Source organism: Nicotiana tabacum, chromosome 14 (assembly GCF_000715075.1).
Source record: "Nicotiana tabacum cultivar K326 chromosome 14, ASM71507v2, whole genome shotgun sequence".
NCBI lineage: Eukaryota > Viridiplantae > Streptophyta > Magnoliopsida > Solanales > Solanaceae > Nicotiana > Nicotiana tabacum.
Window position 1 is genome coordinate 813609 of NC_134093.1, and position 17791 is coordinate 831399.

The 17791-nt window shown below is 33.7% G+C and overlaps 2 protein-coding genes across 3 annotated transcripts; both read right to left on the minus strand.

Moving 5' to 3' along the window:
• Window positions 1–2157: 2157 nt before the first annotated feature.
• LOC107764555 (CRIB domain-containing protein RIC4-like) lies at window positions 2158–4512 on the minus strand. The gene is made up of 3 exons (XM_075230344.1): window positions 4084–4512; window positions 3475–3606; window positions 2158–2619 (listed from the first exon to the last, which is right to left on the minus strand). Exons 1-3 carry the CDS (start codon window positions 4226–4228, stop codon window positions 2390–2392), a joined length of 507 nt encoding a protein of 168 aa, XP_075086445.1. The 5' UTR covers window positions 4229–4512; the 3' UTR covers window positions 2158–2389.
• Window positions 4513–10309: 5797 nt separating this feature from the next.
• On the minus strand, window positions 10310–17250 carry LOC142168644 (uncharacterized). 2 transcript variants are annotated; one of them, XM_075229151.1, is made up of 3 exons: window positions 16943–17250; window positions 14740–14791; window positions 10310–14474 (listed from the first exon to the last, which is right to left on the minus strand). In XM_075229151.1, exon 3 carries the CDS (start codon window positions 14423–14425, stop codon window positions 10610–10612), a length of 3816 nt encoding a protein of 1271 aa, XP_075085252.1. In that variant the 5' UTR covers window positions 14426–14474; window positions 14740–14791; window positions 16943–17250; the 3' UTR covers window positions 10310–10609. The 2 variants fall into 2 exon arrangements, with proteins under 2 accessions (XP_075085252.1, XP_075085253.1); XM_075229152.1 differs by lacking the exon at window positions 16943–17250 and adding an exon at window positions 16509–16855.
• Window positions 17251–17791: the final 541 nt, after the last annotated feature.

Here is a 17791-nt window from a genome sequence, read left to right on the forward strand (position 1 = left end):
TCAACAATCTCACCAAGGCCAAGAATGATCCGTTAACCACCCGAACTCACCCGAGGCCCTCGGGACCTTAACCAAACATACCAACACATCCCATAATCTCATACGAACTTAGTCGAACCTTCAAATCACCTTCAATAACACCAAAAACATGAATTACACACGGATTCAAGCCAAATAAACTTAGAAATTTTCGAGAATGCCAAACAACACTGAAACCTATCAAACCACCTCCGAATAACCTCAAATTTTGCACACAAGTTTGAAATGACACCACGAACTTACTCCAACTTCCGAAAATCCAATCTAACCCTGATATCAAAATTTTTGCTGCCTGCTAAAATCGCCAAAATTCTAACTTTCGCCAATTCAAGCCTAATTCTACTACGGACCTCCAATTCACATTCCGGACGCGCTCCTAAGTCCAAAATCACCTAACAGAGCTAACAGAACCATCAAAATTCAAATTCGAGGTCGTTTACACATAAGTCAACATCCGGTTGACTTTTCCGACTTAAGCTTCTAATAAAGAGACTAAATGTCCCAATTCACTCCGAAACTACTCCGGACCCAAACCAACTAACCTGATATATCATAGTATAGTTGAAAAGCACAAAAGGAAGCAGAAATGAGGAAAATGAGACTATAACTCTCGAAACGATCGGCCGGATCGTTACACTATCAAAATACATTAAACAACGTTAAGATCGTTTATTTCATAGTAAATAAATTTTGATGATCGTAAATATATATGGGCGATCTCGACATAACACATAGGCGATCCAATATGCTAAATTTCAGAAATATTATAAATTGCATCTTTTCTACCCATCAAAATTTAAATAAAAAAATGCTAATCAAATGCACATTCAACCCAAAATAGCAACCATGAATCGCTAACTCCAACTTTGGAGAACTTTGACCATGAATTCTGAAGCTGAGAATCGTTTTCAACCCAGGAGCAGGTTCATCAATCGTAATAATTGCCAAAATAATTTAGTAAGAATTTCATTCTTGGCCCCTTTTACCTGTTCTTGAAATTGGTTTTCTCCCAAAAATGACAGCAAAAAAAAAAAAAAAGAGAGAGAGAGAAGAAAGAGCAAACAACTAATTGCAAATAACATATGGAACTTGTTAAATTAATTTTTGATTTTTACAATATTACCCTTCTTTTTTTTTTATTAATTTCAATAAGATACATATTGACATGTAAGTTGGTGCCCATAGAAACTAAATTTTTTAATTTAACTTGTCATGTATTTCTATTACTACTATTTATAGAGGGCCATTTAACTAATTCACCCCTCTATTTGCTTGTTTTGCTTAGTCAAGCATTTTATTCTTTCACGATAATTTGCCGAATGAGATAGAAAATGGATAAATGTTAGACGAGGAGATGGAAACAAAGTATATCATCCAAATAATTCCCACCATTATTTAAAATTTACATTATAATTTTAGTATAACTTATTTACAGATTAACAATATCTAACAATCCCTAAATATTATACGTTTAGCAGTAAGGAATCTTGAAATTAAAGTGCTTGATTGAAGTTTTCGTCAAACTTACTTTGACTATTTCTTTCTAATATTCTAAGTCAAACTAGCTAAAGACAACCATTAACTTGCCTTGCTTTTACCCCCTTTGTTCGACGAACCGTTTTCACATGTATGAAAATATTTAGATTGGCACTCAGGGGTGTATCTATAGCCTATAATATGGGGCACGCGAACTCATGGTTCCTCCGTCAAATTAGATATTTTATATACATATTTTTTAAAATTTGTCCAGTATTATGTATTAGCACCCATGCTCGATAAAGGTTGAATGATGCACTTGGTTCAATACTTAATTATTTCCCCTCCTTTTTAGTGGTGCACCTATGTTCTCGAAATCTTAGATCTGCCTCTGTAATGGAATCCGGTCCGTTAATTCAATTAACTTGAGACTTTTATAGGAACCTACAAACTTAAAATCTTAGATTCGCCTATGACCCACATGTTGTGTATCTAATAAACCAGAAAAGCTGAAGTGTTTTCCACACTCCTCTGAATTGGACGGAGAACAATAAAAGTAGTTTCTTAATCATACGTATTACTCAAATCGTAAGCAGAATTACTTTGTTTAACCTTATACTCTAATTAAGAGGGAAAAGATCATATCCATCCCACCTTTAACCCGGTGGTCTACATATTTAATTTGGACACACCATTCCATTATGACACCCAAAAAAAAATTTATCTTCACGCTCAAGAAAGAAAGAAAACCTAAAAAAAGAAAAAAAGAAAAAAAGAAAAAAATGACAATGAAGATCATGAAATGAAAAAAAAAAAGAAATAAGAAACTTACATTAAAAAAATAGAAGAAAAAGGTAGAGAAAATATATTGCCACTAAAACCTAGAGGATCCACTAGCTTGGGAAGCCATAGCAAGCTCAAATTGTTTAATGGAAATTGAATTAGGAAAAGAAAGTAATTCAGGTGCTTTTGAATTTTCCCAGCCTTTAACAGGATTAATTATTTTTGTAGATCCATCATATCCTATGTGAGTTACATGTTTCACATCTGTTGGATTCCCTATTTCCATCTCCATTTCCACTTCTTCAATCTCTTCTTTATACACTGCAGGAGGAAAAAAAAATACATGATAATCAAAGACGGATTCAAAATATAAAGCTTATAAATTCCTGCGGCGATTTCAAATAAGTTATATATGTAAGCTTGAATCCCTATCTTTTTACTAAAATTTGATCTTATATGTAAAGTTTTAATAACGTTGATTGATGTATTCTCGTAATAGAAGTGACGTATTGACGAGTTGAGTCAAGTTTGCGTGAGTAAAAAACAGGTCAAATCAATAAAGGGATCATGATTCAAATCATCCAAAGTTTGTTTGGTCAAAATAAATTGAATCAAATAACAAGTCATAACTCAACTCGTCAAACATGAGACAATTCTAGCTAATGGTTATAGATTTGTTTTTTTTAAATAAAACATGAAAGGTATAACATATTTTTTACTAAATTATTAGCTTACGGTCATTCAACTTCACATAATTCTAGTGATTCTGTATTTTTGAGTTGGGTTGTATTTCCATTGAATTAAACTATTTTTGACCTGATATTATGTCAACAAATGGGTCACCATCTAATTTTCTTAACTTTGGCGTGTTAGACGAGTTATTATCTATGGCATTCTTTTCAATCTACATTTGCTAATTAGCACAATGCAAATAATAATCAACACAATACATTAGCGAAGTTATATCTCCTTTATATCTTGGATTTAAATGATTAGTGACACTACATTTTTTTTTTAAATTATCATATTATCTTAAAACTAACTTAACTTTCTGTTTGTAATATAAATGTGGATTAATGACTTAATTAGAAAATAGCGTAAATAGTACATTTGAATAAACAAGCAAATAGTGTAAGTACTAGCTTAAATCAACACAGTGCGCGATAGAATACTTACCAAGTAATTGAGAGAAGCCTTTGAAACTCCTTTTCAACATGTGCACACCTTGAGAAAATTGTCGTCTGGCCAAAAATCCCCCAAAGCCATTTATTTTCACTTTTGATGAACTCTCTTCTCCTACTTGTCTTTCTTAATAACATCCAAACAAACAATATTAATAATACATATTATAAAATCATACGCATTTATTCACTCTTGTCGAACCTATTGCTTTCTGCTCGTACTATGTATACATATGCACTAACAAAAAATAAAAAATTTAAAATTAGCTAATATGTCATTAAATCGCTCGTAGCTAGCAAAAATTCTTGATAATCTGTTGCTTATCTGTCGCTAAGTATGATTAATGACAGAATATTTTATTTAACTACAAAATTTGCATGTTACTAATTCCTATTTTTTTTTAGTAGTAATGCTAATGTATAGCAATTATAAAATCATACGTAGTTATTCTGTACTCACTAACTCTATATCCTGGATTCACGTGTATGTTTAGTAAGTTTAACATGGAAGTAATTTTCAATCCAAACCAAGGAACTCCATTCACTAAACGTACAAAACATAATTGAACAAATTAACTCAAAGAAAGTAAAAGAAATTACATACTTGTTGGAACTTGACTTAATACTGAACTTTTAGTGTTTTCTTCAGGCTGGCTGATGCTGGATTTTGCCACTGCAACACTTGACTCAGAACCACACCTTAAAGAGAATGGAAACACCACAAACTTCTCCATTGATCTATCCTTCATATTTTCTTGTACTTATATTAGAAAAGAGTAATACCAAAATGGAAAAAAGAAAGAGAAATACAAATCAAAGAAACTATGAATAGTTGAAGAGATAAAGAGAGAGATATTAGGAGATAACAATTGGCTTAGTAAAGAAGATAGAATGATTTTAGATGTAGAAGAAGATGTAAGAGTAAGACACACATGACACAACCAATGAAGAAGGTTGGTGGAATGAGACATATGAGAGATTGAGACAAGCCAAAAAAGAGAATAATATGTGGGGATAGAGTAGTAGTTAGGTTGTTAAACTGTAGCAAAGACATGCCTAATTTTGGCTGATTAGTTGTCCATTTTAAGAAATATAAACATAGAGCCCACAAACCAACTCAACCTCCTTAGTCCTTTTCCCATCTCTTTCGTGCTCCAAATGCAACTATTCCCCCTCGTGAATATGGTCCATTTTGTCCAACATGCAAAAGAGAAACATCCATTTTTATATACAATTTCCCCCCCCCCTCCCCCCCCAAACCAATGGTTAGATCTCATCAGTGAGGAAATTTCTCATTTTATCTTTAATAATGAACTTTTATTTTGTCATACAAATAAGGACAGATCTAACTCATGACTTATAAGTTCATTCGAAACTAATAGTTTTGGCTCAGACATTGTATATATACTAAAATATTTACTTAATAAGTATAAATAATAAATTTTGAATTCAGTAAATCAAACGGATTCAGTAAAGCAAATGTGATATAATAGAATTCCGAACTTGAACTCATAATTTTCGAATCTTGTTGGAGCGTCACTGCAAAAAACGGGGGTAATTGCGGTAGCCAAATATGCATATAACGGCAGTTCAGAACCGCCGTAATTGTCACTAATGGCGGCTTACAAACCCGCCATAATCTTTTCCACCAAAAGGTATAATACGGCCGCAATATATAGATAAAACCGCCACAATATGCATTGTTAAAAATGGATGTTTACTTTGCTGATTGTGACGGTTAGTAACCACCGTAATTGTTGTCTTTCATATTATAGGCAGAAACTGTCCAGTTTATACTGTCATAATTGTAATATTTTTTATATTAATTTTTTAATTTCACATTTAGATCTTTTTTACTGCATAAAATCCATCATAATATGTAATCAAACACCCATCATAATAATTAACATAAATTATAGAGAATTAGATAAGCAAGATATCCATCGTATTAAAACATAAATGCCCAAAATCCATATCATCCAAGATTCAAGTTTAAACTGTAGAGAGTTATTCACCAATTACAACACAAAAAAACTTAGTTCATCCTAACAAAGATTACTAACTGTCATTTGCTCCGTTTTCATTATTACTTTCGTCAAAGGATCTTCTTGGCCCGGTTGGTGACAGAACGCCATCTCCTAAATTGGGCCTGCATAAAAATAACTACTAATTAGTAGTCTCAAACTAAGCAGCCAGTGCTAATTAGAAGTACTCAAGGAATTCAATGGTCATGGATACCCCTTTTTTGTTAAAATAAATAACAGATTATACAAAAAAAGATATTTTCCAAAATAGAGGAAAATATCTTGCAAAGTGCTACTGCAAACACAATTTCTTCATATTTATTTGGGACAAGGAGGTCGGGTTCTGTGTATAAACATTCCAAATACTTTCAACTATATACAATTTAACCCTTCAAATACGGGTTCGGCTGAACCAATAATTTTTGTCCCAACCCTATATTTATCTTAAAACAATTATTGAATTATTTGTAAATTATTAATTTAGAATCCACTAATTCAAAAGAATTAGAATACTGAACCCATAAATTTCAAATCCTAGCTCCGGCCCGAACAAAAGAAAATTATCTTCTTAAGTTTCTCCAACTTCATACCAAAGAAAGAACAGAAAGGAATTAACACTTTCTCCTTTTCTTCTCTAATCATTGCTTGAACTTATCACTGCGAAACAGCCTATTTATAATGCAGCTTCAACCTCAAATAACATCAGAATACTTCCACTATGAACTATCAAGTCATCATTTTATCTAGGCATTAGAACATATAATTAAGCATCAACAGTCATATATAACTTTAAATATATTGTCAAATTGAATGGGCAAACAAAGAACAAATAAGTACTTGTACCTGTGGAGGAGTCGGAAATAAGTGAGCAAACTCCTCGGAATATTTTCTGTTTTCATTTGAAATAAGCTAGTTAGCGCATTTAATTGTGATCTCATATTTGCCATCTCTTGCACCCATTGTGGAGGTGGAGCTCTAGCGCTAGATGAGCCCATATACGAACAACTATCTCGGCTTGATGTTTGCTTGAATACTACAGTTGGAACTACACCCATGCCTAAGCCTCTAACACGGCTAGGGTGCTCGGGACCGAAGACTACACCAAGCGCATCATTCGGTGAAATTTCTGCCGGAGTTTCTGATCTTTGTCTTCGAATTTCTTCAATTCTTTCCTACACGAGGGACAAAATATAATTACAAAAGGAGAATGCATTCTAATTGAGAACGTTACAAAAGAAGAATGCATTCTAATTCTAATTTAACACTATTGATGCTTAATTCTTTAACAATGTTATGATTAAACTTTTATTTGAGAATAACTCAAATAACGAGCCACATAATTACATATACTAATTGAGAATATCGTGAGTGTGAATATCATTAGATTATTTTTTTCTAAATTAGATAGTAAAAATTGTATCTTATTTCCATTGGTCTTCATGTCTTAAATTATCTGGCTTTTATTGTTTTGCTTAATGAAAGTAATTTTGTATATACATGCAGGAGTAATCTTTTAAATTATAATATTTATGAACTTTCTTGATTAATTACTTTTAGGGATGTAAAATGTATAGCTTGATACATTTTTAAAGAAATTATAATTTTTTAATTGTTTGACAGTTAAGCCGTTATAGTTGTATCTCATAGTAACTTTAACACTATTGTATTATTTATATAAACATACAAGATATTTTATTTTTTATGGGTTTATTTTTTTTAATTTCTTAAACTTTAATATACTTTTATTTGGTTTATTATGCGTCATTTATAAATTAAATTTTTTAAAGATAGACTGGGGTTACGCCTCGTCCCGTAGTAAAATGGCTTGCCTCACACACCCACCTTTAAAAATACTACCTGAACATAGAACACCTACTATGATGAAAATAAAGAAAATTCGCATGCTAAGTATTGCAATTATTTATATCCCTTTAAAATTTAAATTATCTCAAATAAAATAAAAAAAATCAAATATTTCTGTAGATAATTACAAAACTTGGATGTCTCTCCTGCAACTGTTGTTCATTGGATGTGTAGTTGTTACCTATGAATGAAGATATTATTTATGATTAATCTAAAGTATATTTTTCCGTTTATATTAGGCCTCGTCAACCCTATTTGTTCAGTGAGACTCACTAAGTACCTCATGCATTCAATTCTCTATATTGTTGTCTTCTTCTTTGGAGACAAGTATCGCTTGTGACGGCGAGACCAAATTGAATCAACGATCATTTCTTGCTTTTGTTGAGCCACACTTCAACTTTTGTGATGGCTCATTTTGCATTATTCTTTTGTTATCCAATATTGTGGTCCAACGTCAGTTAATTTTTCATTTTTTTGCACCTAAAAATTCACGATACTCACGTGGTTAGAAATTACGTTTAGTATTTATGGGTAGACATTTCGTATAAATCTATAAATAAAAAACCTACGAGGAAGAGATAGAATAGAAGTCGTTATTATTTTTTGCTAAAGATAGGGAGATGAATTAAAGAAATGAACAAAGACAATCAAAGAAAAACTAACGAGTAAGACATAGAGAAATAATGGAAAACCTTTCTTTTTATAGTTGAAGAGAGTGGGGAGAAAAAGATTACAAATTAGAAGGTATAGATACTGACGTAAATTGCATTAATTCGCAAAGTTTTAACTAAAATACGTAATTTGATTTAATTTTAAAGAAATAAGGTGGAAAAAATAACTAAAATTTTTCATGAGTTAATAATCGTTAACTTGTATCGAATTGCAACAATTTTTCAAACACCTGGAATTGATATATTTGTGGAGGTTATCAAAAACCTTCACAAAGAAACCGCCATAATAAGAATTTTTTTTGATGAGGTGGGAACAAACACCACGAATTAAACATATAGTGGGGTCTTTTACGACTCCCACATTTAAACAGCCACAATAAGAATTATTTTGTGGGGGTTGGCTCAAACGCCACAAAAAAAACGTATAGTGAGAGTTTTTTATAACCCCATAAATAAACCGCCACAATTTACCAAATTTTTTGTAGTGATGCTATGATAACTTGCAAGTACTTTGCAACTGTTAAAAGCCAAGCTTCATTTGTTAGGAGAGATAAGTTAACAGTTAAATCTCCTTCATCAAATGCAATTCCAGATAAGATATTTTAGCCTCTAAAATAATTAAGTGTGGGAAATACTAATTAAGAGGGAAGAGAATTAATTGTAAAATATTCAAAAGGCTAGTGGCGATTCGAACCGTCGTAAATTGAGAAATCACCGCGGTTCTAAAATATTAAATTATGGCGTCTTACTATATCGCCGTAATATGTTCTATTTTGCGGCGGTTCATTGAAGCTGCCGTAATATAACCGCCGCAATTACCTCTTTTTTGTACTGTCTAGTGAATGCAGCTTAAAAATTGCAATCTCTTGATGTGACTTATAAATTGCAATCTGACTTATAAATCGCAATCTAAGAATACAACTTATAAATTGCAATCTATAAATGCGACTTATAAATCAAGTTATTTAATGCGATTTATAAGTGCAATATTTGAATGCCTCTTGTATCGCAGTTGCTGAAGTTACTGGCAATACGCGAATATGGGGTTTAACCGCTGGTCAAAAATATTGACAAAGGGCAAATGTGATTTATAATGGCTTCTGAGGACTGCAACTATAGGTTGTCTTGCTCCTTTATCAACGGTTTCTTTATTTCCATTAGCAAGCCTAATCTTTTCTCAGACATCTGTATAACAACATCCTTATATAACAATACTTCTCTATAAAAGTTAAGCTTTTTCCGAACCAATTTTCATATTATGTTATAATATACATTTTCTATAACAACACTTCGCTATAACAACAAAAAATATTCGAAACAAACAAAGTTGTTATAGAGAGGTTTAACTGCACCACAGTTTTAATACATTTATTGTCGCGTATCTTATTTTTCTTTTATTCTTGCTATGCAATTAAAGCTTTGATCTTAATAATTTTTTGCTAACTATTCTCTTTTCATTAAGTCGGCCCCAAGATTTCATTCCTTTTCTGTTTGTTTAGATATCAAGTCACCCATTGAAAAGATGCTTCTCCTAAATCCTTAGTCACCCATTGAAGTTTCCAATCCTTTTGCTTGGTAGGCGAAGAGTAAAATCTCAAGGGACATTTTTAATATTCAAAATGGTAAAAACAAAAAGGAAGGCCAATGAGTTTGGTATACTTCTAATTCTACTTGCACATACTTTTCTAATAGCTTTTTTGGATGGTTGTTATATATTGCATCGTATTATATTGTTACTTTAAATACACTATTTGTTTTGAATTATTGTATCGTATCGTTAAATCCGTCTTTAAATAAAGACTAAAAGTGCAATATAACGACCAATTTGGTGTGGTCGTATTGTTACCTTATCTTTTTCTCTTATCCTGCCCTTTATTATTATTATTATTAAATAATCTTATTTTATCATTTATCCTACCTTTTTATATAATAATTCTACCTCGTGTCTTTTTTTAATTTTATAATATTGCAAATTTATTCTTCATATTGTTGATGACATCATGAAACGGCGGAAACTAATACAATCTATCCAAACATTATATACATCAAAAAGATACAATACAATATTATAAGATACATTATGAAACCATACATAACAACCATCCAAACAAGCTGTTAGTCGATCCTTTGCTAAATCAATCTCTACTTTAACTGTAGCGATTTTCTCCATCCAAAGAGTATCCTTTCAACATCTCATTAATAGATGAATAGATGGGTGTTTTTGTATAGCCTTAAAAAAAATTCATGAGGCTATAACTGCAAGTTTTCCCTGCTTGTAATCTGTATGAAGTAAAACTAAGTCCTCCCTTGTGAAAGCTTATCAAAATACAAGTCACATACATATACTTCTCTATCTCAGTTCAAGGGAACAACAGTCTTTTTTTCAACTTTTGATTAAGCATAACACTATATCTCTACTAACTTACATCAGACTTCTATGAACTCGTAAAACTAGTTTCAATTATACAATAGATAGGTGCATAACACAAAGAACCATGATCCTATTAATTAGACCATTCATTACCCTTTCTTGAACCTGTAATCTAATCATGTTAATGTGGTTGAGATTCAATCACCCTCCGCAGGAACCATTGCTTTTGGCCTCCTTCAACAGCTTCACCACTTCGAGCATTGTTGGTCGCTTCCATGGCTCATCGTTGGTGCATAACCTTGCAATGGAAAGAACGCGCAGCATTTGATCCTTCCATAATCCTGAACCAGAAAGAAATGGATCCAATGTTTCAATCTCCCTGCCATTCGCGACCATCCACCTCACCCAGCCAACAAGATTGCCTCCCTCGACATCAGCCTGTCCTGTCGGCGCCCTACCTGTTACCAATTCCAACATCACCACTCCAAAGCTATATATGTCACCTTTGGTTGTAGCCATCATGGTCTGTCCATACTCGGGTGGAATGTATCCGAATGTGCCAGCAAGGATTGTGCTAACATGGCTCTCACATGCACTAATGATCCGAGCCAGGCCAAAGTCCGATACTCGTGGTTCAAAATTCCTGTCCAAGAGTATATTGCTCGACTTGATGTCTCTGTGAATGATGTGTGGAACAAAACCATGGTGTAGAAAGGCAAGTCCGCGAGCTGACCCGAGACAGATCTTGAAACGAGTTGGCCAATCAAGCGCCTCTACTGCATCTGCTTGGTTTCTAAACCAGAAATCAAGGCTTCCATTCTCCATGTATTCGTATATCAAGAACCTCTCATCAGCAAAGATACAATAGCCAAGCAATGGCACCAGATTTTCATGCTTTACTTTCCCAATTGTTTCCATTTCAGCAAAGAACTCGCGATCACCATGCACGTGACCTCCATTCAGCCTCTTGACAGCGATAGTCCGGCCTTCAGGCAGTTTAGCTCTGTATACAGTACCAAAGCCACCATCACCAATGATGTAACTCTTGCTGAAGTTCTCAGTTGCTGAGAGAATAGCTGTAGGGTTGATCCGTAACAAAGACTGCTCAAACGTTGCAATGTTGATACTCAAAGGCTCCTTTGGCTTCTTAATCAAAAGCTCATCAGTAGATGTGGGGTCACTTGTCTTCCCTAGTTTACCTTTACCTCTGTCAAGAATTACAGCTTCTTGTCTGAGCATTCTCCATCTGAGAACTCCAATGAGCACCACAAGGGAAACGAATGATGCACCAAAGGCGATAGCCAAGACAGATGCATGGCTTAGAAGTGGTGAAGATGCATAGTTTTCTTCCCTGGAAGGTAAAACAGGTTCACTTGGTATGCATTTTGTAGCTTTAGTGCAAGCATCAGGTGCTAGGCCAGTGAATTTGTTGCCGGAGAAATTGGTAAAAACAAGGCCTTCTAGATCACAAATACTACAAGGAAAGGACTTTTGAAAACTGTTGCTGGATAAATCAATATATGTGAGGGAAGCAAGAGCTGAAAGTGATGGCGGCAAGTTGCCTGTAATTGAGTTGCTATGGAGATCTAGTATGGAAAGGGAAGTCATATTAGAGAGAGAATCGTCAAGGGGACCCGAGAGTTGGTTGTTGCTAGCATTTAGGACCAACAAAGAGCTAGAGGATCTAACATCAAAAGACAACGAACCCGAGAAAGAATTCATGCTGATATCCAAATAGGTCAAACTTCTGACACTAAATACAGAAGGCGGCAATGGACCACTCAACAAGTTATTTGAAAGATCTAGCTTGACTAAACTTGGCATCATAGAGTCAAGATTATCAGGAATAGATCCACTTATCTGGTTATGAGAAAGTATGAGACCTTGTAGGCTTGTCATTGAGAACAATTGAGGGAACACTGGACCTGTAAAGTAATTGAAAGATAGATCAAGAAAAGTTAAATTACCAAGCAGAGAAATTTCACGAGGAACGCTCCCAGTGAGCTTATTTCCCTGAAGAAGTAGCTCCGTCACAACTATGCAATCCTTAATTGAGCGTGGGACGGACCCTGCTAATTCATTGTTGGACAAATCAAGCATGCCGTAATGCTGTGTGAACTCAGAGTCAGGTAAAGGCATGTTTTGGAAACCAGCACAAATCTCCTCAGGTATAGGACCAGTAAACTGATTGTCAGACAGTACCAAATTGTCTAGCAATTTCAACTTAGATATTGATCTGGGAATTTCACCTGAAAGACTGTTTGCACCAAGGTTTAAAGATACCAACTTTCTACATTCAAAAAGCTCAAGTGGAATACCTCCACTTAACTTGTTACCATGAAGAGAAAGATTGGTCAGATTCTTCAAATTACCAATGGTACGCGGTATGCTTCCTTCAAACAGATTATTATCAAGTTGCAATCTCTGAAGGGTTGAAGCTTTTGCAATACTCGCTGGAATTGAACCTTCAAGCATATTGTTGCTGAGTGAGATCCCCATTAAAGTTTTCGACTCCCATAGTTCATCTGGTAGCTTTCCAGAGAACTGGTTTTTCGATAGTTCAAGAGTAATGAGCTGAAGTTCCCCTAGATAAGCAGGCAATTTGCCCGAGAGGTTGTTTCCAGACAACACCAAATCCGTGAGTCTTGAACAGTTCTTGAAAGTACTTTGGATGTCACCAGTGAAATTGTTATCCGACAACTGCAGAATGGTCAATGACTTGGCACGACATATTTCTGAAGGCAACTCACCAGATAGCTTATTGTCACTGACATCAAGAACTGATAGCAAAGGCAGATTAAGTGGAGGTAGAGGTCCACTTAGTAAATTCTTTGGCACCATTATTGATTCCACTTGAGTCCAGTTGGAAATCCACATAGGCAGTGGACCTGATAAGTGGTTTGAATCAAGTACAAGCGACTTAAGTGAATCCAAACCAGAAAGTCCATCAGGTAATGCACCAGAAAATGAGTTAAAGGACAAATTTATTATCTTGAGCCTTTTGCAGTTCCCTAGCTCCGAAGGAATCGTTCCAGACAATCCAGCATTTGGAGCAATAAGGTAAACTAGATTTTCTAACTTTCCAAAGCTTGAAGGAAGCTCTCCATCAAAATCATTCTGTGCTACATTCAAGTATGTCAAGTTGCTCAACGCAGAAATTTCTTCAGGAATACTTCCAATGAATTTGCAATTTTGGAGATCAAGCACCTCGAGCTGCTTCAGATGGCCAATTGTTTCAGGTATATGTCCAGTCAACATGTTTGATGAGAGATCAAGAATTCTAAGTTTACTTAGGTTTCCAATTTCTGGAAATATCAATCCAGTCAAGTTGTTTTGACGAGTATCGATATATAGAAGCTCCATCAAATTACCTAGACTGGAAGGTAGACTACCAGAGAAGAAATTTGAGCTGAGGTCAAGAGACTGCAACTTCTCCATGTTTCCAATCTCATCAGGAATATTTCCAGAAAATGAGTTGGCATGAACTGATAATTCCCTTAGCTCCTTTAGTTCACCAATTGTTGATGGCAAACTACCTGAAAAAACATTATCGTCGAGCACAAGATGTCTGAGGTTTCTCAGGTTAGATATAGTAAGAGGCAGCTGGCCAGTTAACCTGTTGTCGCTCAAGTCTAGTATCTCCAAATTCTCAAGAGTCCAAACATCCGGAGATATATAACCAGTGAAGGCACAATGGCTAAGGTTTAAGTGCTTGAGGGATCTGAATTTTCCAATGTTTCCAGGAAATGGTACATTTAGTGGTGAAACTCCACATGAAAAATCAATCCGGATAACATGTTCACCTTCACACTTTATGCCAGTCCAATTGCAAGGAGTAGTCTTTGTATCAAACCAAGTTGGAATAACATCCCTTTTCTGGACAAGAGAATTTCGGAGAGCCTTTAGTAACTCCATATCATGGACCAAATAGCTGCCAGTTGTGACTGGTTGGTGTGTAAAGCAGAGAAGGATGATCATTACTACACAAGCCTCCCATTTTGAACCTTTGTTTGTCATTCTTGAGCTACTTCAGGACAATATCTGATATCACTCTCAAAGAATCACTCTGCAAGTTGATCCAAAAACAAGATGAAACAAAGCCATATAAATAAAAGCAAATGTGCAGCATGATAGGATGACAAAAAGCTACACACAAACATACACATTAATTCATTTTTGTTTAGCAAAGTCATTGATGCTGCCATAAACTTGTCAACTTTGATGTGTTTGGACATGATTTACATAGAATCTTAAACTGGTACTTAAATCAGAGAAAAGAAACTAAATCTCTTCATATACAAAAATGGCAAGAGGGAACTCATTTAACATACCTTTTGACAGTTGAAACTGGAGTTAGATTGAACACCTTCAAGTTAAATGCACCTATAGTAAAGCAAAAACTTGTATAAGCTTCAAATCTATTCTTGTCATAATAGAACAAATCATATTGGATATTCTTTTATATTATGAAATGGTGTCAAGAATTGAAGAGAAACAAATATCCAAGATCAGTGTATTCTATAGTACCTGGAAAGTAGAAACAAAAGGCTTAAAGAAATTAAACATCATGTTAACCATAATATTTATCCATCACAAAAAATTATAGTGAAGTTTCTTGTAAAGCTTAAGATAAGTTAATAAATTTAATTTGAGTATAAAAAAAATTTATTTTTCTCTTAAACTCCGTGTCGATCCAAACTATGTCACATAAATTGAAACGAAGGGAATAATAATACTTTGTACAAATTAAACACTAAAACTCTAAGGAGTCATTTGGTTGGGAAATAAGTTATCTCATGATTAATTATCACGAGATTAGTTATTACGAAATTGTTATCCCACCCTCCTATAGGGATTAAAATTAACACTATAATTGCAGGATAACTAATGCCGAAATAAGTTATATTGGCAATTTTATCCCAACCAAATGTGTAACAAACTAATCTCAAATTTAATCTCGATGTTAATTATTCTTTATCCCATTAAAATTATAATTTTTGGGTAGAAGAACTGCATATGAAGCCAAGAAAAAGGCCAAAAAGCAAGGTCTAAAGTTATTACACGAAAATGAACAGGTTCACAAAAAGACAAGTGTGAAAAATGAGGAATATCTGCTTGTTCTCTGAGTGTTAAAACTGTGGAGCAAAAGACTATCCATAAAAAAAGCTGAAACTTTATAGTATTAGACAACTAGGCATTGGGCTCAAGAAAGATCTGAACAACATTTTGATGATATGCATGTTATTCCCAATAAAATAAAAGCCATAAATATTTAAACCTTTCTCACACGCATTTAACTTACTAAAAATAGCAAAAACTGGTAGAACAAGCAAATGGGTTCCAAACAAAAAGAGAGAAAAAAAAGGACAACATTTATGAATTTACACGTTATGTGTGATTTAAAATTATTAAAATGGAACTCTCCCTTAACACATCTTAATGTCTTTACTTTCCAAATTAAAGTGAAGTACTTGTAGTTGATAGAAAATTGCCAAACATAGCACTTTATTTCAAAAATAAACAGAGATTTATTCATAAAAAGCTCATTTGTATGATGTATACACAAGAATAGTACTATGAAACAGGTCTAAACAACATGTCTAACCAAACAACAAAAACCCCACTTAACGAAAAAAGAGCTAAGAACTTATAATGGCAATGCAAATGATTTATTTTTTTTGAAAAAAAGAACATAAAATCAACAAAAAAAGACACCCATAAACAAAAAATGAGCTAAAAATTTAGGAAAGGCAATAAAAATGGAATTCTTGGAAATCAGGAACCTCAAAAAAAGCTACCTTTAGAGAAAGAAGAAGAAGAAGCTGTTCCGTACACTTAATTTGTGGGTGTTTTTGGAATTTCACAGATTCAAGAAAAAGCACACAAATTTAAAAAAGAAGAATATTGAAACTGATCAAGATACAACACACCCTAGGTAGCCAAAAAAATGAGCTAACAACAAATAGGAATCATGACAATGTGGAAATGAAGTTTTTGAAAGAAACAGCAAAAAAACGAAAACCCATAAACAAAAATGAGCTAAAAAAGGGGAATGTAAATATGCAGTTCTTGTAAATAAAAAAAAACTTTAAAAAACTACCTTTTTCAGACGGAGAAGAGTGATATTCAGTTCCATACACTTTTATGGGGCTGTTTTTTAAAACTTACAGACAAGAAAAGCAACAATAAATAAATAAAAACACAACCCCATAAACAAAAAATGAGTTAAAACTAGGAATGTAGTGCTAATAAAAATGCAGTTCTTGGAAATCGAAAACAACTTAAAAAGAGCAACCTTTTTCAGAAGAACTGAAGAAGAGTGATATTCTGTTCCGTACACTTTATGTTTTTTTTTCTTTTCAAAACTCACTCTCTCAACCAAATAGTTATGACAATATGATAATGGAGTTTTTAAGAAACAACATAAAGATTTTAGCAAAACAACATCTCATAAACAAAAATGAGCTAAAAAAATGGGATGTAGTAGTAACAAAAATGCAGTTCTTGAAAAAAACCTAAAAACAAAGCTAGTACCTTTTTCAGAAGGAGAAGAAGAAGTTGGTGTGCATGATGATTGAAGAAGGGTTGAAATTCAGTTCCGTACACTTTTATGGGGCTGTTTTTTTGAAAACTTATTACACTGAAGAAAGAAAAGCAACAAAAGAAAAACTCTGAAACTGAAAATGAAATCTGTAATATTATCAGTAACAGCTGGTCAGGATTTTGATTCTTTTGTTCAGTACTGCTACTCATCAATGGTGTGTGTGTGTGTGTGTGTGTGTAGGTGCGAAAGGCGTGAGACTAAAAATGCTGTTATTTGCTTTTGTATTTCGGTTTCACATAGTAATAAAGCATCCAAAAAAGGGTCTGCTGCTGATAAGGACGGTTACGTTCTGGAGCTGACCTCAGCTTAAAACAGAAAGGGGTCAGTTTTATTGGTCTTCTTTTTCCACTCATTTTCTCTCTCTCACTTGCAGTTATTTTGCTATGCATACACTTATTGTTATTATTATCATTTGTTTGGGAAGTAGCCAAGTAGGGAGAGGAGGAATGGAAATATACAAGTTTTTTCTTATCTTGTGTTTGGTTTTCCTTTAGAAATAAAGTTGGAAATAATTTAATTTTCTGTTCACCCACTTATTACTATTTATTAATATGGTCTAGACAATATTTGGCCAAAGTAGAAAAAAAAACGAATTTACGATCAAGGGACGTGGTGGATGGATAGAACTTCTCTCACCGTAATTATAGGCCTTGAGATAGAGTCTCGGGATTAATGGAGAAATTTTTGATACATAATGATCCCCTTTTAATGATTTATATGAGCCGAATTCGAATTAATTGAACAGTGAATATTACTATATTAGACATAGGATGATAAGC